Below are 24,019 nucleotides of genomic sequence, written 5' to 3' on the forward strand. Positions count from 1 at the left end.
CATTCGAAAAAGAGTAGCGTTGTCTCTTAAAGACAAAATTAAGATAATTGAGAGTATAAAAAATGGTGAATCTGGCTCTAAGTTGGCACAAACTCGGAACTTCTACGATGTCAGACATTAAGAATAATTCTGATTCCATAATGAAGTTCACCTGCGCGCTTGAGCAAGAAGATGGAAGTTCGCAACGGAGAATGCAGTTTTTACTTGGTTCTTACAAAAGAGAGCATGCGGTCAGCCCATATCACCTCTGTTATGTGAAAAAGCATTAGATTTTAATCAAAAACTTGGTGGTGATACTTCTTTCAAGGCGAGCTGTGGATGGCTAGCAAGATTCAAATCCAGACATGGAATTCGAGAACTGGAGATTCAAGGAGATAAACTGTCTGCTTACGTTGCATCAGCCGACTCTTTTGTAGACGTGTTAAAAGAACTTCTAGATGAAAACAAAAACGATTTAGATTTTGTATACAATGCGGACGAAAAGGTCTTAATTGGAAAGCTCTACCAAGCAGATCATTAGCATCGCGACGTGAAAATGCAGCACCGGGGCACAAAGTGAGTAAGGACAGAGTTACAGTTATGGTTTGCGCAAACGCTAAAGGAACACATCGATTGCCACTGCTACTTATTGGTAAATCAAAAGATGCGCACTGTTTCAAAAATGTTAAAATACTCTTAATTTACGCTAACCAACAAAAAGAGTTGAACACACGTTTTTTTTCTTACTTGGTAAGAAAATACGTTTATTCCTGAGGTGAGGAAATTTCAATAGGACGTAGGAAAGGAGGGCGATGTATTGTTGTTATTAGATAATGCGCCAACGCACCCTTCCGCTGAAATACTAAATCGAGAAAATGGGAAGTTCACGGTTAACTTTTTGCCCCATATCGTAACATCGATATTGCAAACTATGGACCAAAGTGTCATTGAAACTTTAAAAAGTTTATAATACAGAAAGCAGCTACTACATCTTTTATCAGCAGACGACAGTGAAATAGAAACGTTTTTAAAGTTTTTTAAGGAAAGTAATTTAAAAGATTGTTGTTTTATGCTGATAGAAGCGTGGAATTCTGTGGAATTGCAAACATTAAAAAGGGCATGGAATAAATTATTAAAATGAACTCTATCTGATCCTTCAATTAAACCGCACGACTATTTTAAAGAAATAACCGTTGCAATGAAAATTCTTAGCATTGGTGAAGGGTGCAATAAAGAGAATATTATGGAGTGGCTGAGCTGCGATAGTGAAAACCCTGGATTCCAAATATTAACTGATGAGGAAATCATTGAGGATTTAAACAGTAACGAGAGAGAAGATAAAGAAGAGACTGAAACTGGGGATGTATGTCAAGTACCATCTCACGCAGAAGCTTTTGAACCTCTAGATGTTGCTGTAGATAAGTGGTTTGAAAGACAGGACGAATCGGATCGCATACAGTTGTTACAACTAAAGCGCATTAGGGACTTGGATGCGAAAAAAAGATGTGATTCATTACGTCAAAAATCTATAACAAGTTATTTCCAACCAAAATTGTAAATTACTTAGGTATTATGTAATTCATTATCTATCGTTATAGCTCGTTTTTTATATATCGTATTATCTATGTAAAACCCATTACATAATAAAAAAATATTAAAACTTAAATATTATTTGATTTGCTTTGAAATCGGTTAACCGGATTTTCGATTATACGGAATACCCCTGGTTTTAATTGATCCGGATAATCGAGATTCTACTGTATATACAAGCACCTACATACCTATTTTTTTATATTTATTTTTTATGCTCGGAATTCAATAATTCCAAAAATATAATTTTGTAATTTTTACGTTATATACGCTGGTTATTAAATAAATGCCTATGTAAATATATTAACTGTATTATTAAATTCTCAACTTATTTAGAAAGTATCCTGAAGGTGCTACTCTTACAAGTTGTACTATATAATATACAAACAATATAACATACAACTACTAATTTGAGTTATTATTCAATTCTAAATTGGTTGATTCAGATCAACGTTCAGGCATTCAGTATATAATGTATATAGTAATAGTAGTATGTAATACAATTCACATATGTGTGTTATTTTTCTGCTTCTTTTATAATATGGTTAATGTGTATTTAATTTATTTTAGTGATATAATTGATGCTCACAGTATACCAGCGCGGCAGAAAAATATGTGATAATACAGGAACGGCATCTATATATTCTAATATTTTTAAACAAAATGGTCTATATTTCAACGAGGGAGGAAAACATATTTGGGACTTGAATATGAAACATTAAAAAAATATACACATTTTGTTGTTTTATTATTTATGCAATACAGTTTTTGTACATATAGATATACAAATTATTATCATTAAAGTATCTGTTTATTACATTGGTCTTCAAAGAAACAATATATTACAATTAGATTAGTAAAGTAACTGATTTAATCATTCAAAATCAAATCAAATCAAAATACTCTTTATTGTACACCAGTAAATAAATCACATATACACGGTTAGATGAAAGATGTACAAGAGGCGGCCTTATCGCTAACACAGCGATCTCTTCCAGGCAACCTTAAGGTAGAGGAAAACATATATAGAAAAAGATAGGTGTGTACAGAGCAGAAATAAACATAATGAATAAATACAGTGTAATATTAATATGGCCCATGGAGCATGGAGCAGAGATGGCCCAGTGGTTAGAACGCGTGCATCTTAACCGATGATTGCGGGTTCAAACCCAGGCAAGCACCGCTGATTCATGTGCTTAATTTGTCTTTATAATTCATCTCGTGCTCAGCGGTGAAGGAAAACATCGTGAGGAAACCTGCATGTGACAAATTTCATAGAAATTCTGCCACATGTGTATTCCACCAACCCGCATTGGAACAGCGTGGTGGAATATGTTCCAAACCTTCTCCTTAAAGGGAGAGGAGGCCTTTAGCCCAGCAGTGGGAATTTACAGGCTGTTACTTTTAATATTAATATATTCAAAATAAATAAATAAAGAAAATAATGTACAGTACCTGATATCTAAAATGCATACATATATGTATGTATCTATCAAATTAAATTCAAATTATAATATACAAAAATTAAATTAATGTCTCGCGAAAAAAAAAAAACAATAAAATAAGTAAATAATTCTATTAAATACAGCAATTAAAGTGCAAGATAGTATTGTCTTAAGGAATTTTTAAATGAAGCAAGTGATTGTGCACGTCTTACTTCAACAGGAAGAGAGTTCTGCAGACGAATAGCCTGAACAGTAAAGGAGTTTGTATAGAATGAGGTCGAATGAGGAGGGATCTTTAAAAGTAAATTATCTTCTGAACGAAGAGAACGATTGTGACTTGAACCTAAAAATTTGAAATTCTCTTTTAAATAGAGCGGAGTTGAAGGATGAAAGAGTATTGAGAAAAGTAGATGGAGTATACGAGTATTCCTGCGATAGCGAATTGGGACCCACTTGAGCTTTTTGCGAAAGTCGGAGATGTGATCATATTTACGGAGATCAAATATGAAACGAATGCAAAGATTTTGAAGGTGTTCAAGCTTGTTAAGTTGCTCCTCTTTTAAGTCTACAAAGCATGTGTCAGCATAATCGAGAATTGGTAATAGGAGGCTCTGTGCAAGCGAAATTTTGGTGGGAATAGGTAGAAAGTTACGCAACCTTCGGAGCGACCCTTCAGTTGAAAACATTTTTCTGCTTATGTTACTCACCTGTGGTTGCCACGATAAATGTTGATCAAAAATAACCCCTAAATTTTTGCATTCGGTACTAAACGGTAAATCAACACCATCCAAGCGCACAGTAGGTGAGTTCGAAAAAGAAATGCGCGATATTAATTTGGAACTTCCGATGATAACAACTTGACTTTTTGTAGGGTTTACCTTCAATCCAAAAGATTTTGACCATTTAGTAATTTTAACTAAATTTTCATTTACTGTTACTGAATAGTTTTAGTTAGATCGGTAACTTTACTCAGTGAGTATATTTGAAGATCGTCTGCATACAAATGGTAGAGAGATGTAATATGAGAGGAGATAGAATTAATAAATATTGAAAACAAGAGAGGAGATAACACGTCACCCTGCGGCACGCCAGCAGTAATAGGAGACCAGTTGGAGAAATAACCGTTAACTCCTACACGCTGCCGACGCACACGCAGGTAAGAATGAATCCAATCAATTACTTGTGGAGGTATGTTAAGAGAACCGAGAATAGCAGGAAGGATATCAAAGTCCACGGTGTTGAAGACATTACTAAAATCTAGTAATGTCAGCACCGTAACTTGTTGATTATCCATTCCTAGCCTAATATCATCAGAAACCTTGATCAAAGCAGTAGTCGTACTGTGACCAGGTCGGAAGCTAGATTGTAAAGGATTCAGAAGGATATTTTTCAGAATCAGAAGGAAATAATTTAATTGAGTATGGATGAGACGTTCAAGGACTTTCGAGAGAAAGGGAAGGATAGAAATGGTAATCAGAAAAAGAAGAAGGATTTGCTTTTTTTGGAAGTGATATAATTTGCGCGTCCTTCCAGGAATCAGGATATTCACCAGTATTAACGGAAAGGTTAATTTTAAATAATTGATTAAAGACAAAAGCAGGAAAGTCGGGAGTAGATTTAGCTGAAAATTCTTTTAAAGTGTTACATTTAATAGTAACATCGAAAGTTTCGGAATGAGAGAAATGTTCATTAAACTTATTTAAATTGAAATTGGAATAATTTACACTTTGAGTAACTTTTCCAACTCCTAAAGACTTGAGAAATTTCCAGACTTTAACTGGTTCTTCCTCTTGGGAAACAGATTTATGAATGTGGCGTCGTTGATTGTCTCTACACATCATGTTGCATCGATTTCTCACCTTTATATATTTTAAACGGTAGTATTCAGTAGGATTAGATTTATATTTTAATTTGGCCCGATTTTTTTTTCTTGTATTTGCCTTATTTCTTGGGTGAGCCAAGGCGCTGGAAGGTGTTTTATTCGAACTGGTCGAATTGGTGCGTGGACATCATACAAGTTTGATAGAAAGGAATTAAAAATCGTAACCTGATCGTTGACGGATTTGTAACTTGCAACTTCAGCCCAGTCAAGCTTAAGAGCATCTTTCCGTAGAGCATTCAAGTCCATTCCATCAAAATTACGCTGCAGAAGAATTCTCGATTTAGCTTTGGGTGGCTGTGATTTATAGGATAGATAGAGTAAATCGTGATAGGAAAAAGCAAGAGAAGAGCACTGACCATATTTTATAACATGGTCAATAGAAGAGACAATAATAAGGTCAAGTAAAGAAGGAGTGCAGTAAGAAAAGTGTGAGTAGCATCCAATGGTAAAATTTGCAAATCAGCTCCATTTACGAGAGACTTCAAACGTGAGGCACGATGATCATCCTTTATCAGACAAGTATTGAAATCACCCATAATAAGAGTATGATTATACAAAGGCTAAATAAGGGAAAGTAGTCAACGTTGAGGCAGGGGCTTTAAAAAACTCCCAATAAGGAGATCGACGGTAAACAAGGCTTTAGCCATGCCTCAGATACAAGGATAGCATGTAAATTTTTACAGTCAAAGGAAGACAACATATCAGGATAATGTGCAGGAATACTCTGTGCGTTAATATGAATTACATTAAAGTTTTAATCATCGGGTAGGAGTAAAAAAACAAGCAACACCACTTTTAAAAGCTCTTAAAGATTTTTTTATTTTTATAGTATAAATATTTATTTAAAACAAGTTAATTTATGATATATTATGTGTATGTGACCTACTCTACCCACCAGATAGTGAATCCTCTTTAAAATTACTTATCACTTGAACTATTTATCACTTTAAAACTACACAACAACAATGGAATCTATCAAGGAGTCTCTGGCTGCAATGACCGACTTATTCAACAGCCGTATGAATGAATTCCAGCAAGACTTGCAGAGGACAACAACACTTGTGACTGTGCCTTCTCTTTCATCGGAGTTCAATTCTTTTAAGTCTTTTGTTCTCACTGCACTAAGTGGACTTCAGCGACAAATTAAGTTTCTCGCCAGGGAAATGGATTGGACTGAAATGCAGAGACGTCGAAAAGTGCTTCTTTTCCATGGTGTTAGCGAAGAAAGATCCGAGGATGTCACCCACAGCAGGCCTAGCGACAGTGGAGGCGATCCGTCCCCACTTGAGTCGCTGGGTTGAAAGGAAGCACGGCACACTGTCGTACAGAATGACGCAGGTACTTACCGGGCACGGATGCTTCGGTAAGTACCTGCACGCGATAGCGCGGCGGGAGGAAACACCCTCCTGCCACGAGTGTGGTGCGCCAGTGGACACGGCGTACCACACCCTGTACGAGTGTGCTGCGTGGGGACCCCAGAGGCACATCCTTGCGGCGACTATGGGTGGAGACCTCTCGCTACCGGGCGTTATCAACGCCATGCTCAGTAGCGAGATGTGCTGGTCAGAGATGCGCTCCTTCTGCGAAAGTGTCATGTCGCAGAAGGAAGCCGCGGAGCGGGAGCGGGAAAATAATGCCGCCGCCGACTCGCTCCGCAGGAGACGACAAGGGAGGAGGAAAAGGCGCTACGCGCACCTTCTCCCACCGCCTCAATAGGCGCCGCAGGGACTAGGGTCCCAGTACCCCGGGAATTCCCCGTAGGAGTTGGAGGCCCGCATAGGCGGGCCGACCGTCAGGGCGTCACGGTAGCATGCGTAAGCGATCCCGTGGCGTCCGCCGAAAGACGGAGAGGGTACCGCGGGTTTTTTAGTGGGTAAACCCGGCGTACTTGGGCGCACGAGGCGTCCAGGGCTCCGGGGAGTCCCACACACCCCCCCACTTTCCATCACGTGGGGGAAGCGCGTAAAGCGTTTTTCCAGCGAGAAAAAAAAAAAAAAAAAAAGATATTTAACATCTTCTATTTGGTACAGGGTGTTAGCTAATTGCAAAAGGGTTGAAAACATTTTGGCTTATAATTTCTAAGACAAAAAATACAATTTTTTGTGCGTGCTGCAACATTTTCCAGTAATCGTCTTCTACCGCCACATCTGCGTTGCGTCCTACAAGGTTCATTAATTTGAAAAAACTTTCAGAGAGATTAACCGAACACGAGGCAACTCAAATGCACAAAGAGTGTATGATCAAGTGGAAAACACGGGTACAACAAATTAAATAATGCCAGGGTATTGATCGAGACATTGAGAGAGTAGTAATTCACTCAGAGAAAGCAAAATGGAGACAGATCCTGCGTATTGTTGGTATGCGTATGGATGCTGTATCGTATCTATCCACAAACCGCCTTTCTTTTTGTGGATATCACGAAACTCCTAGCAATCTCATCACACTATCCTCAGACTAGTCAAGCTAAATTCCTGAACTTAATTTCCCTGCTCGCCAAACATAATTCAACTCTTTAAGTTTCAATTAGAACACTTAATAAAGGGACAAGTATCATATTTATAAAAGACAATTCGGAATGAAATAAATGACATAATTATATTATTTATTTTTGCTTTATTAAGGCACAAACAGTTCACAATACACTTAAATTATAAATAAAATTACAAAAACATACACCAATGAAGCTGCCACAAATAAAAACAAAAAAACAAACAAATACAATAGTTATAAAAATCAACGAACGTCGCATTGTTATGTTACTTACGAAAAAGAAATACATATTAAGTAATGAACTAGGAATATTTATTTTTGGGTTTTAAACAACATTTTTTTTAATAACTGTAAGAAAAAATTAAAAATATCAATATGACTAAAACTTTCATTATATTTTACGCAAACTCTATTGATAAATGAGTTTTGAGCGTAATATGTTTTAACGTTAGGAATATAAAATAATGGAGCAATTCTTCGGGTGGCTATTTTTCGTTGATATTAATTTTGCTTGTAAGGTAAATTGTGTTAATTCTATTGTTTAAAATCTTAAATAAAAATATTTGGTCACGGAAATCACGTCGACTTTGTAGAGTATTTTATAAGTTAATATTACATTGAGGAAACCGGCTTTTTATATAATTGTTTCACTTGTTTTGTAACTTTTCTAAACTGTCTATACGAATTTGGTGATATGGATTCCACACAGTAGATGAGTATTCCAGAAAAAGTCGAATCAAAGAGTGAAACAATAATAAAATTGTTTTAGGTTTTTTAAATTCTTTACTTGCTCTAAGAATAAATCCCAATAAATGACAAGACCTAGAAACAATATCATCCATGTGTTTATTGAATAGTAATTTAGAGTCAATAGTAATTCCCAAATCTCGTATATCCAAAACTCTGTTAATCGGGGTTTTATTTAACTGATAATTATAAATGATGGGGTTTATTTTGCGTGAAAACGTTATAATGTTACATTTCTTTATGTTATATATATATATATATATATATATATATATATATATTAAAGCATATAAAAGGATGTTTGAATTCTTGAAATTATTAATAAGATCGTTTATAAAAATATTAAAAAAGAGAGGTACAAACGATGAACAGAAACCTTTAATCGTTACTGCTTGACTTCTTTCACGCAAATAATATTCAACCCATCTAAGAAGGCTACCATGTACACCGAATCTTGCTAATTTACTCAACAATATTTTATGATTTATTTTATCAAATGCCTTCGAAAAGTCTTTGTACACTGCATCTACCTGAAACCCTGGTTCCATTGCCCTAATAATTTTATCAGTAAATTCGTTTAAATTAGTTTTCGTCGACTTTTTATTCATAAAACCATGTTCTTTTGTAACTATATGATGACAATTTTTTTCATAACAGAAATCTTATATATTTTTTTGAAATAGCTTAGGAATCGTTGATAGTTTAGAAATGGGCCTGTAATTTTTAATGTCGTACTTATCTCCAGATTTCAGTATAGGTACAATAAAAGATTGTTTCCATATTTTAGGCATAGTTCCTGACGAAAAAGACAATTTGAATAAAACAGAAAGCCCTGTACTAATATCAATGCAGCATTTCTTTAGAAAAATGGGTGGTATCCCGTCAGGCCCGGTTCCCTTAGTTATATTCAAATTCTTAAAATAGAGAAATATCTACAGAATTAATGCTAAATACATTTTCATCGTAACCATCTAGTTCAGGTGAGCGATTATTTAAATTTGATTCATAAGCCGAATGAAAATATAAATTGAACAAATCACATATTTTATAACCAACTGAAGTTGAGGTACCATTAAGAAACATGGTACTTGGAATTATATAATTATATTATATTTCTTTTAGAATTTACATATTTCCAAAAATACCTATTACTTTACGTATATTTTATATTACGTAGATAAACACTCATCTTGGATACGTTTTTGTTTTTTTCTTAGTAAGGAAAATGTATCGTAATCAGAAGTGGCACCATATTTCTTCCATTTCTTGTGGTATTTTAATTTCTCATTAACAATTTTAATTAGGGGCTTAGAGTATCCCTAGTGCATTTACGTCAGCTATTTCGCTCTTTGGAGCGCGCAATGAGTAGACGCGTCGAAGTTTTTAAATTAAATAAATAATTTAGTTACAAGTGAAATTGAATCCTCAAAGTACGAACATAAATTTCATTCTTATTTGTCGCAAATTGTGAGTCTTTACGTCATTTCTTTATCGCACTGTGCTAGACATTCAACGCAAGCGCAAGAAACAAATGCCCCTGCCCCTTCATACTCGTGGTGTGAAAGAGACAGGCTCCAATAATTCATCCTGCTCAGCGCCAACCGTTCGCAAAGATAAGGCGAGTACCAGATTTTTAACGACGTCACATCTATTAAGGCGGGCTTACATAGCGGTAAAATACATGTTTATTTTTTTTTCTGCCAAACATTATTTTGAACACACGAAATGAGTTTTTTACAATCATCTGCTGAATTAACAATACGAAGTGGATCCCAACCCGATCTCTCCAAAACACGTATGGATGAACCTGAGTTATCTCGAGTCACACTTCGGAAGAGAAAAGAACCTGATTCAAATCATGAAGGCTTAAAAACTGATTTTACAAATTTCCGCAAAGAACTTATACACTTACACTTAATAGTTTTGTTCAGAAACAAACAACAATCATGAATAAAATTTCGGAAGATGTATCAAGTATAAGGGACGAAATAGAAAAATTGCAAAAAACTACCAACGAACTTCTTTCGGAACAAACAATAATAAAATCAGATATTGCTGACCTTAAACATGCGAACAACGCAACGAATACGAAGCTCATATACTTAGAAACTGATATCAACAATCTTAAGATTAACCCATCGGATCAGAAATCAGCAATAAATCTTAACTATGAAGATGTTGTTTCTGAGCTCCATGAAAGAGAAATAAGGAGTAAAAATATTATTAGGAGGATTATACTGGTAACACTGCTCTGGGTGACATGTCAAATTTGAATTTCTTTTAAATATTTTAAATTATTTAGTTTTAAGTGTTTTAATTCAAATTAATAGTAGTAATTCTGTATTACAATTCTTTAAAAAAGTGTCAATAGTGTTTGTGACGCATATACGCAACTAAATCGGAACAAAAGAAGAATCGAGTCGACTGTCATACTCTAACGGCCGCTTAACTTGAAATCTACGTAAACCCGGGGAGTATTTTGTTTTAAACTTTTATTTACTCTTTTTTACACGTTCTAAACCTAATTCGAACAAGGCTTACATGTTGTGGACAGCATCTGCCTTCTCCTTTGGCGTGATTACTGTCTCACTTTACTTGACAATTAGTTGGAAGCAAGGTTGAAGATTTTAACATAGCCCTCAGATAGTTCTTCACAATATCTGTGCTGTGCATAGGACCCCAGCTTATTTTGTAAGCTGTAATCCTTGTGTTCAGTACATACTAAGCTTATAATATTGTTTGAAGTAGTTGACAAGTGAATAACTAAATACCTACATATTTACAAAAGTAAAATAATTAAAAATATTATATGTGATTAACCTAGTGTACCTTTTGTAACTGGAATATCATAGTATAAAATATTATATTATATTACTTAACTTTGGACAAATTCATTGCTATTACCTTAATTGTATCACATATAATAAGTAATCACATTTTGTTATATCACCTATTATTAAAATAATCAATCAGACATAGATTTGTACAATCCTGATTATATTAAATCTCTCTGCAATAGCATTTAAAAATACATATTTAAATTATTTTACAGTTAAACAACATGGAGTATACTATTATGACCCGGAAAACTTCAATAAAAGATATGGAAGCCAAATTCCAACTCACCCTTAAAGAATTAAAATCCTCTAAAGAGTTAAGCAGACAACTTCTTCAAGAGCGTGAGGACAGTGAAGAAGAGATCAAAAAATTGTTAATAAAAACACAGAACTCAAAAGTGAGCTAGCCAAGTTGAATGAACATTGCTTAGATGTTGTTAGCGAGCGGGACAATCTCCATAAAATTGTGACCTCATTTAAAGAGTGTAGCGATGAACATGAAAGAGCTTTGAGTCGCATTTCAGAACTGGAAGTTAGTCTTTTAAATGCTCAAAAATCAGAGAAAGAATTAGAACAAATTAAAACAAGCCAGAAATGTTATGCGACTGAGAGTTTGTATAATGAATTAGTTACACATGACTCTGACTGTAACACCTCCTTGCAGGAGTCTAAAATTAATCATAAATATATGAACACACATAACAAATTAAAAAAATACATAAAATTAAATAAATTTATTAATAAAACAAAAAAAATGATTAATAATACTCATAAATATCAATATACAAAATGAGAAACACATTTGATTAATAAAATAAAATCATGTAATAATAAATTGCAAAATAAAAAAATAATGTATGACACTAATATTGAACAAATGAAACTAGAAATTTTTAGCCTACAGAAAACTTCAGATTTTTGTTAATAAAAAATATGACTTGGCTCAAAAACAGATAGAGGAACATATACATGCAGCCAATAATCTTCTTGAGCTATGTACATCCAACTTGAAAAAATTTAAATCCCTATCAAATAAATGCATATGTAACTGCTTGCATACTCAAGAAAATGAGTTGGCTGCTACTAGTACTAATAATACCACAGTGCCTCAACCTATCAAGTTGAGTCAATGTTCACCAAAAATCCACAACCACAATAGACTGGGGTTAGGAATTAATAAAAATGTTAAAAATGTTATAGTAGTATCTGATAAGTTAGGTTAGGTCAGGGCTTTGGCTCAATACTAAAAAGTGAGGTAGAAAATGTATTCAATACAAGTACACCCGGGGCAAGCTATCAGTACCAAATAAATAAGATAAGTTCTATGCATCTGGATTCCACTAATATAGTTGTTTTAATGCATGGTGACAGCTTGTCTCTGAATAAAAAGAATTTAATTAAGGATACAAAATTGTTACTTGAAATTCAAAATCAAAAGAAATGTAAATTTATAATTAGTACATTTCCATATTTGCACACCTTGACAGATGCACAGAACTTACATATTTATGATTTAAATGTATGTTTATACAATGTGACTCGATATTGTAGTAATGATGTCATGTTATTTGATATTAATAAATTCATTTATAGGTTTAAGTTGACAGAGGGTACTATGTATCTACCAATTAAATCCAGAAGACAACTTGGTAACCTAATTACTTACAATATTAATAATTATTTTATGTGTAATGTTCCAAGGATCATATATATAATAAAAATAATAACCTAATTTACATTAACACAGACAAAACTAAGGATATTAAAATTCATAGTTTAATCTGAATAAAATGACAAAACCTATGCCCTCTTACTTAAATATTATACATCAAAATATACAGGGCATAGGTGGCAAAGATCATGAAATAGAATTATTTTCAGAAAATTACAAAACTCATGTATTTTGTTTCACATGGCATTGGATTAAAAGTTTTGACATATTTAATATCCCAAACTTTAAATTGTCAAGTACATTCGTAAGAGGGAATTCTATTCGCGGTGGCTCATTAATATTAGTACGGAATTATATCATTTGTGAATCTCGAAAAGATATTGTGGCTCTGTCTGTCGAACGTACTATCGAATTATCCTGCGTGGAATTTCCGCAGTACATTATAGTATGCGTGTACCGGCCCCCATCGGGAGATTTTTGCTTATTTGAGACCACTATGGAGGATGTTCTTAAAAAGATAAGCGAAAGTAATAAATATATAATTGTATGTGGCGACTTTAACGTAGACTTATTAAAAGCTACTTCGCTGAGTGTTCGATTAGTCACATTGTTTAGGTCATTTAATTTAACGCACCGAGTTAATGAACCAACACGAATAATCAACGATACTTCTACGTGTATTGACAATGTGTTTTGTGACTGTGAAATATATGAATTTTCAATTATAAATAATTTAACTTCTGATCACTGTGGTCAGAAGTTTTCTTTAGAACACAGAGAAATTATTCATTCAAAAAAAATAATGTACAGGCCAATAACGGCTCATAAAGTAAATTGTTTTAAAGATATTGTGGCGTGTAAATTAGCTTATTTAGATCTAACGACACAAGATCCAAATGAACTTTATAATTCATTTTTTGAATTAATATTAATAGAATTTAATAAAATATTCAAAATGAAATCATTTTATAATAATACAAAATTGAAGTTTAGTGACTGGGCTACTATTGTATATATATATTATATATATACTTTTATATATAATATATATATATTATATATATTATATATAAAAGTAGAAATAAATTATACGACCTATATGGTATGAAGCAGTGGAATCAAAACGAAGCCTTTCTAGGATATGTCAATAAATATTCCAAAATATTAAAAACAGTATGTATTTATGCTAAGTATTTATACATAAAGAACAAAATTTTGACTTCCGATAATAGAATAAAGGCCACTTGGGACATTATTGGAAGTGTTAGTGGAAAATCTAAAAAGGAAAGTATACCTATCAAATTAAACACAGGCAGTAAATACACAAATTCTGATTTGGAAGTTGCAAATTTATTTGAAATATTTTTTGATAACATACCTAATAAAATAACATCTCATTTAAAATCATCTACATTAGATGCAGCTAGATTATTAAATAAACATGTTTCTAAATGCGTTATTGATTTTTCATTTGAAACGGTTTCTGCAATAGATGTCATAAAAGTATTTAAAACTGTAAATATTAAAAAAACTAACGACATATGGGGCACTTCGGTAAAATTTTTTAATAACATCATATACGATATTGCTCCGATGTTGGACACGGGTTCATTTCCTAACTTGTTAAAATGTAGTAAAGTTTTACCACTTTTTAAAACTGGAAACAGAAGCAATCCCGGTAATTACAGGCCTATTTCAATACTCCCATCCTTAAGTAAAATTTTCGAAAAAAATATTTTAAATCAACTTCTCGTCCATTTCGGTACAAATACTATTTTTCATGGTGAGCAATTCGGTTTTAGAAGAGGTCGCTCGACAACTGATGCGAGGATTGCGCTTCTGAAACATATTTACGATGCTTGGGAGAAATCACAGAACGCTATTGGAGTATTCTGTGATTTATCTAAAGCATTCGATTGCGTAGAACACGAAACCTTTTTTTATAAGCTCAAATATTACGGTGTTAAAGGTAAAGCTCTTGATCTCATTCATATTTAAGTCAAAGAATCCAGAAAGTTTTCATTAATGGAATAAAGTCTTCTGGATCTACGTTAAAAATGGGAGTTCCACAAGGTTCAATTTTGGGTCCCTTTCTATTCCTAGTATATATAAATGATCTTCCTTTCTATGTTAAGGGTATTTGTGATATAGTGTTGTTTGCTGATTTTTAAGGTTGACAGGAAAAAAAATTACTATGACGATGTGAACGGTGCATTATCACAGATACACAATTGGTTTACAGTAAATAATTTAGTTTTGAATGCTCAAAAAACAAAATGTGTAGTTTTTACCCTACTTAATGTTAGCAAGCAAAATTATAATATATCTTTAAATGGTGACCGTCTTGAAGTAGCTGATACTACGGTGTTTTTAGGAATAGAATTGGATTCCAGACTTCAGTGGACTTCTCATTTATCATCCCTAACAGGAAGACTCAGCTCCGCAACATACGCGGTTAGAAAAGTTAGACAACTAACTGATATTGATACCGCTCGTTTAGTTTATTTTGGTTATTTTCACAGTATTATGTCATATGGCATATTACTTTGGGGTAACGCTGCAGATATTGAATCTGTCTTTATTTTACAAAAGAGAGCAATTCGGTTTATTTATAATCTTGGAGCTAGAGACTCTCTTCGGGATGTTTTTAACAGAGTAGGAATACTTACTGTTGCGTCGCAACATATTTACAACAATATCATGTATATTCACAGTAACATTGACCACTTTGATAAAATCAGTGATAATCATTGTATATGCACTAGAAGTAAGGATAAACTTATAACGCCAAGTTTTCGATTCCGCAAAGTCAATAAATCCTTCTTGGGGCAAGGTATTCGTTTCTATAATAAAATTCCGCAGAAATTTTTAACTTTGCCGTTTAGTAAATTCAAATCGTTTGTAAAAAATACATTGGTAGAAAAAGCATATTATTCGATACAAGATTTTGTAGATGATAAAAAAGCGTGGAGTTAATACCTGTTGACTTCCAAGCAGGATACATTAATTGAAATAATTGTATTTAATTAACATGACGTTGTATTTTTTAAATGTTAAAAAAGAGTAACTACTGAGTTTTTTGCCGGTTCTTCTTGGTAGAATCTACTTTCCCAACCGGTGGTAGCTTTACTTAATTGTTAAATGACGATTCAAAAGTGCTTATAAAAGCCTACTTGAATAAAGTTTATTTTGATTTTGATTTTTGATTTTGTTTCGATATAGATAGATAATAGATAAATATAGATATAATATAATAATACTCCTTCTTAGTAAAAATTGTTGTTATGGCTGCCTGATAAATATATGATTTTTTTTGTTAATGTTAGTTTTTAATGTTATTATTGTTTCTATTTTGTTATGTTTGTGTTTAAGTGATTATTCCTAGGAAACTGGCGGGTGAGTGTTCATAAGAAATTAATTAACGTATAGTTATTCATTTTTATTTTGTAATTATAAAATTAATATATATTATTATTATTTTACATATATATTTTATATATTTATCTTTATATTTTTACTTATTTTATTTGCTGAATATTGAATTTAAAAATGTCTAGAAACAATGACGATTTGGACGAAACTTTTCTTTCTCTTTCTTCTGATGGATTGAGCAGTAATGACAGCTTTCATAGTATCCCTTCGCTCGGTGAAACTATAAATTCTTTATTCTCAGACTGTCTGAAATATTTTAATGTTATTCATATTAATGCTCAGAGTATTCCTGCACACTATCCTGATATGTTATCATCATTCGATTGCAATAAAATACATGCTATCCTCGTATCTGAGTCCTGCCTTAAACCCTGCTGACCTTCTACTTCCTACTCTCTTCCTGGATTTCATTTGATCCGTAACGACCGTGTAGGTCGGGCAGGTGGTGGAGTGGCGATCTATCTCTGTTCTCACATTCCATTTTCAATTATAAGTCAATCGACACCTCTGTCCGTTGAAGGAGCTGAACACCTTTTTATTGAGGTTATCTTTGGTCATATTAAGATGTTATTAGGTGTTTACTATAGTCCTAACCTCACGGTTGATTACTTTTCATCATTTGAAATCCTTCTAGAGCGATTTAACTTAATTTTGGTCTCTTCCGTTGATCATGTTGAAAAGCATGGGCAGTGCTCCGCCATTGCTTTTTCATATCATGATCTTCTTTATCTCTCCTATAAAATCAAACCACCCAAAGCAAAATCGAGAATTCTTCTGCAGCGTAATTTTGGTGGAATGGATTTGAATAGTCTGCGGGAGGATGCTGCCAACATTGATTGGAGTGTTATTTTAAATGTTCATACAGTTAATGAGCAAGTTACAGTTTTTAATTCCTTATTAACTCAACTGTATGATTTACATGCACCAATTCGTCCTGTCCGGCTAAAACACCTTCCTGCACCTTGGCTCACCCCAGAAATAAAGAAGCTCCAAGTAAGAAAGAATGTTGCCAAGGCTAAGTATAGATGTAATCCAACTGACACAAATCGCGACAAGTATCTGAAGGTTCGCAATCGCTGCAACAGGCTATGTAGAGATAGTCAACGACGCCATATCCATAAATCTATAGCTGAGGAAGAGGAATCAGCTAGAGTCTGGAAATTTCTCAAGTCCTTAGGAGTTGGAAAATCGTCTAAAACAATAAATACTCATAATATTAATTTAAAAGAATTAAATAATCATTTTTCGTCCTCTCAAACTTTCGACACTGCTGTGAAGTTTAAGAGTCGAGATGGCCCAGTGGTTAGAACGCGTGCATCTTAACCGATGATTGCGGGTTCAAACCCAGGCAAGCACCGCTGTTTCATGTGCTTAATTTGTCTTTATAATTCATCTCGTGCTCAGCGGTGAAGGAAAACATCGTGAGAAAACCCGCATGTGACAAATTTCATAGAAATTCTGCCACATGTGCATTCCACCAACCCGCATTAGAACAGCGTGGTGGAATATGTTCCAAACCTTCTGCTCAAAGGGAGAAGAGGCCTTTAGCCCAGCAGTGGGAATTTACAGGCTGTTGTTGTTGTTGTGAAGTTTAATACTTTAAAAGAAATTTCTGCTAAATCAACTCCTGAAATTTCTCCTTTTTTCTTTAGTCAATTTACTGATAGTGATGTTACGAAGAACATTTTAGCAATAAATTCTGGCGCTATTGGTTCGGATTGCATTAGTCGTAAGATGATCCTCCCAATCCTAGATATCATAATTCCTGCAGTCACACATATTTTAAACCAATCCATTATCCTTTGTGAATTCCCTGAATCCTGGAAAGACGCACAAGTCATCCCCCTCCCCAAAAAACAAATCTTTCATCTTACACTGATTATCGTCCTATATCCATTCTCCCTTTCCTGTCTAAAGTACTTGATCGCCTTATTCACAATCAATTAAACCAATACCTTTCAAAAAATGTCCTACTGAATCCTTTACAATCCGGCTTTCGTCCTAGTCATAGTACGACTACGGCTCTGATCAAAATAACTGATGCCATTAGATTAGGAATGGATAATCAACAGGTTACTGTGTTGACATTATTAGATTTTAGTAATGCTTTCAACACTGTAGACTTAGATATTCTTCTTGCTATTTTGTGTTCTCTTAACATATCTCCTAAAGTAATTGACTGGTTTCATTCTTACTTGTATGGGCGCCGGCAACGGATAAGAGTTCAAGATTCTTTCTCAGAATGGGCTCCTATAACTGCTGGCGTTCCACAAGGTGGCGTGTTGTCTCCCCTCTTGTTTTCGGTCTTTATAAGTACCATCACTTCTCATATATCTTCTCTCTATCACCTGTATGCAGATGATCTTCAGATTTATTCACAAAGTAAAATTGCGAACCTTCATGAAACTATACACTTAGTTAATAATGATTTATTAAATATTTCTAAGTGGTCTACTGCATTTGAATTACGAGTAAACCCAAATAAAACACAGGTGCTGATTATTGGTAGTTCAAAATTAATTTCTCGTACCTATATCTTTTTCGGATCTCCCGGTTGTACACTTTAATGGTGTTAATATACCATTCAGTGTTACAGCTAGGAATTTGGGAATTACCTTTGACCAGCACCTGTCTTGGGAACCACAGATAAGTGAAGTAAGTAAAAAAATTTTTGCAGCCTTTGGCTCCCTTCGAAGATTACGCAACTTTCTACCTATCCCTACCAAAATTATGTTAGCACAGTCACTCCTACTACCAATTCTCGATTATGCTGACGCATGTTATCTTGATCTCAAAGAGGAGCAACTTAACAAACTTGAGCGTCTCCAAAATCTTTGCATCCGATGCATATTTGGTGTTCGTAAATATGATCACGTTTCTGAATTTCGTAAAAAGCTCAAGTGGCTCCCAATCCGGCTTCGCAGGAATACTCACATCCTTCAACTTCTGTACTGTATTCTGTTCAATCCGTCTTCTCCTTCATATCTAAAAGAACGTTTTCAATTTCTCAGTTCTTCACATAGCCATAATCTTCGTTCTGAAGAGAATTTGGTTTTAAAAATACCACCCCATACAACATCTTTTTATAGTAACTCATTTACAGTCCATTCAATTCGTCTTTGGAAATCTCTTCCACTAGAAGCAAGACGTGCACCAAACATTACTTCTTTTAAAAAAATGATAAAAGAGCACTATCTTGCTTCATGAAGGAATACTGTAATTAAATATTGTATTTATTATGTAAGTATCTATAGTATGTAAATGTATATATTTATAATGTGTATGTATATTATATTATTATATAATTATATATTTATGGAATATTTATTTATGTATCGTATATATATATAAATATATAAAGCTATCAGCGAAATTAGGATTAAGATTTTCACTAAGTGAGTGAGTTTCAAAATATAGTAATGATAAAAAAATAATTAAATATTATAATATAAATATAAATTATAATATAATACAAATAATTCAATAAATAAATAAAGACAACAAAATCTTTAAGAGAAGTTGAAACACACTTAGAACTATTTTTTCAATACGCGCTTAGATTTAGGTATTTTTTTTATTTTTATTATAATTGGGAAACATACAGTATACACCACATACATTATAAAGCAATTAATTCGTTCACACACCAATCAAGTTTCCACATAAAACTAATTCATGCATTAATCAAGCAATTAAGTAAATTATAAATATTAACTATTCATACACTGCATACTAGTGAAATATATATATATATATATATATAATTAAAAAAAAATTTATAAAAAAAAACAATGACTAAATTGACAAATGCTCACAAACTTTTTTTTTAAATGTATTGAGCGTACAAGAAAACATGTCCACGTCATTAAATTTCATATTGTAGCTCTTACAGGAGCGATATATAAATTCGTTTTGTGCATAATTGTTTCGAGTGGAGGGTAAGTGGAATAAAGCACTATTACGTGTATTCACTTTTTTACACCTAAAGTAAATTTTGCTTAAAAGATATGGACTATCATTCAAGTTATGCATTAGTTTAAATAAAAAACTTTGATCTCGCAGTGTACGACGATCCAATAGGGACATAATTTCAGGCGGATTTTGATTTAGAGTGAAACATTTGGAATTAAGATATTTAATGAATTTATGTTGAATTTTTTCTATTGTATCAATATAAATTTTATATCGTGGATTCCAGACTACAGAACCATATTCTAGCAATGAACGGACAAAGCAATTATATAACAGGATAAAAGTGGTATCATTTTTAAAATCTTTACTTACTCTGAGTATAAAGCCAAGCATTCGAAATGCCTTGGTCACTATATAATCTATATGGAATTTGAATGTTAATTTGTAGTCAAGGTATATCCCCAAGTCCCTCACCTCAGTTACTCGGGTAATATTATCACTATTCAATTTTTAATTAAAAATTATTGGATTTGGCTTTCGTGTAAAAGAAATAATGCAACATTTATTAATATTCAAATTCAGTGAGTTTTCCTTACAATAATTACACAACTTGTATAGATCATTTTGCAGAAGGCTGCAATCCGAAGGCCTAGCAATAACTTTAAATATTTTCATGTCATCGGCATACAACAGTATGGATGCATGATCAAAATTTTATGAATGTCATTTACAAAAATATTAAATAATAACGGGCCGAGGTGAGAGCCCTGAGATACACCAGAAGAAACTGGAACAAAAGACAAACAGAAGCCCTTGATCGTCACCGCTTGACTTCTGTTACGAAGGTATAAGGACAACCAACGAAGCAGGTCGCCATGTATACCAACTTGCTCTAGTTTATGCAATAAGATTGTATGAGATATTTTGTCAAAAGCCTTAGAGTAGTCAGTATACACAACGTCAACCTGATAGCCCCTATCCATGGCCATGGCTACATGATGAGTTAGCTCACATACATTTGTCTCAGTAGATCTTTTATTCACAAAACCATGTTGTTCATTAATCAATGTTCCCCTTACGAGGGGAAAGATGCTGTCATAAATATTTTTTTCAAACAATTTTGCAATTGTGCATAATTTGGATATTGGCCTATAGTTCTGAACGTTATGTTTATCTCCACATTTTTAGACGGGAACAACGTAAGATCTCTTCCATATGTCCGGAATTTCACCACTACGTAGTGATTTTTTAAACAGAATGAAAATTGGATAAGAAAGTGATCTGTACCAAAGTTTTAAGAATATAGGGGGGATTTCGTCAGGGCCATATCTTTTATTAATATCCAACCTTTGCAGATACTTTTCAACAGACAGTTCTATATGGCCAATATCCAAATTATTGTTACTACCAGAAGAACATTTAGGTGTTGAAGAGGCGACTGGTTTTTCATAAACGGATTGAAAATAATCATTAAAAAGTGAGCATACATCCTTCCCCTCGCAAGCAGTACGATCCATTAAATATAGATTATTGGGTAGACCATAAGATGATTTCTTAGATTTTACAAATGACCAAAAATATTTACTACTGCTTCGTATTTTTAACTCAGCTTTATAAATATAATAATCATAACATCTGATTTGCTCTAATTTTTGGCGGTCTCTTAAAATACTAAATGAGTCGTAGTCAGCTAACCTGTTATATATCTTCCATTTTCGATGATATTTTAATTTTTCTGTAATGATTTTTATCAAGGCCTTCGAGTACCAACACGGATAGTTTTCGACATACTTTATAACTTTGATGCCGACATGATTAGAAATTATCGAATTAATGATATTATAGAATGTGTCAACTGCATGAGAAATTTCACATTCATGAAGGATATCATACCAATCCACTTGAGACAAAGCGTCATTAATAGCGTCGTAGTTAGCATGTCGAAACAAACGTATTGTACGTTGTGATGACTTTAAAGGAATAAGAGATGTCTCCGTGATGACCTGAATCTGCAATGCAGAGTGATGGTCGTCTTCTACTACCAAAGGAAAGAGACATCGATTGACTATACAATCAGAGTTGCCTATTATTAAGTCAAGAAACCTACCATTACAATTTGGAATTGAATTATATTGCTTAAATTCAGTGAAATTTAGAAAATTATAGAAGGAATATATTAAACTATTATCACTTTGCCAATTTGCAATATTCATATGATTTCCGTTACTTGTCCAAACAGCCGCAGAAATGTTAAAATCGCCCAGCACCAAAAACCTGTCATCAGGACAACACATATGTTCATGAGAAACTATCTCATATAACTCACAAAGTGCTTCAAATTGGAGGTTACAATGAGGAAAATAGCAACAATAGATATGTAATTAAGTGGGAGGAACTGATCCTAATACCACAGAAACCTTGATTACCTCAGCTACATTGTTATTAATTAGTATAGGGGAAGAAGAAAAAATGAATAAGTTCGATTTGATAGCAATTAACACACCGCCGCCCATTTTATCTCCTCGAGACTTGTAATTTCTATCGCTTCTATATACAGAATATCGCAAATCAAAAAATTCGAAATCAAAAATACCCTCATGCAGCCAAGTCTCGGACAAACATATTATGTCACTATCCATCTGAATCATTTTTTTGTAAAATAAATTTGATTTTGTTCTTAGTCCACGTACATTTTGGTAAATAATATTAAGTTTTGAATTCATGATCACTGATATTAATAAATAAACGAATAAGTTTCACATATACCTCGAAAAACATACTTTTTTGGAAAAAGAAAAAGATAAAACCCAACTTCATAACGTTTATAAGATCTTAATATAGTGCCTATCGAATACCCCACTCCTAAATCGAACTTTAATAATATGCTACAATATAAAGGATCGTGTAAATGTACGCTCATTACATCAAAAAAGTTGAAAAGATTCATTAGACATAAATGAAATATTAATTGATTCAAAGTATTGATAAAAATTAAAAATTGATTGATAACAATATGAAAAATAAAAATAGTCCTTAAACAATCTTTTTTAAATCATTAGGAGTAATTATATGCAAAACTGGACTAATATTTGTACGCCGAATCATTATGCAACATTTTTTAACCCACACATACTCATACCGTTTTTTTTAGCCATTTTTTTAACCGTATGTAACAGTGCTTTATTAGCACTAGTGAGATGGTCATTGAAATAAATAGGATTATTATTACCGGTAAAGCCTAAATCACTGCATTTGAGTTTAAGTTTTCTAACTTGTGATAAAAAATCATCCTTATTCCACCTGCATAAAAATCGTACTATAATTGGCTTCGATTTCTTATGTTCATTGTTTTTAGAGGCTACTCTGGTAATAAAATCAATATCTGTACTTAGATTTAATTTCGAAACCACTGTCTTAGCCACTGATTGCAATATGGTGAGCAAATTTTCGTTTTTCTTCTCTGGGATCCCATATATTTCGATGTTTGATCTACGGGCCCATTGATCCCGGTTATTGTTCTCTACCTCTATGGATTCCAAGCCTGATTTCAGAGTGCCGACGTCTGACAATTTACTTGATAGTTGTTTAACTTCAGTTTCGCACCGTACGATTCTTGAATTAAAGTCTTCGAATTTTGAGTTAAAGAAATCGAGACTTTCCTTGACACTTAAAAATTCTTGTCTTAAAGCTTTTAACTCGTTTTCGAGGGGAATCATTGAAGACTTGAATTCTTGTTTTAAGCTTGAGATTTCTGAAGTAATTAAGGCTTTAATAGAAAAGATGAGGAACACATGCTATTGTCAATATTATTTTCATCATCAGGAGAACGGTTAATTGTGGCAGAGGCACCTCTACTCGAGTTTATATTATCACTAACATTACATTGCAAATCGGATATATTACCACGCACAGGTGTACTATCTTTGTGTAGACGGCGCGGCTGAGACAGTATGCACTCCGGACAGTTCCATTTCTTTTTGTAATCATGTGACAAATCTTTTTTAGCTTCGGACGGATGCAAGCATTGATAGTG

The 24,019-nt window shown here is 33.3% G+C and overlaps 1 protein-coding gene across 1 annotated transcript in view; it reads left to right on the forward strand.

The window, feature by feature from the left end:
• Window positions 1-1,222: 1,222 nt before the first annotated feature.
• The window catches only part of LOC124542618, a 40,084-nt gene continuing 17,287 nt past the window's right edge, over window positions 1,223-24,019 (forward strand). Inside the window, exon 1 of the mRNA XM_047120544.1 lies at window positions 1,223-1,404. Coding sequence (XP_046976500.1) covers window positions 1,223-1,404 — 182 coding nt within the window. The remainder of the gene's footprint in view (window positions 1,405-24,019) is intronic.

Source organism: Vanessa cardui, chromosome W, assembly GCF_905220365.1.
Source record: "Vanessa cardui chromosome W, ilVanCard2.1, whole genome shotgun sequence".
NCBI lineage: Eukaryota > Metazoa > Arthropoda > Insecta > Lepidoptera > Nymphalidae > Vanessa > Vanessa cardui.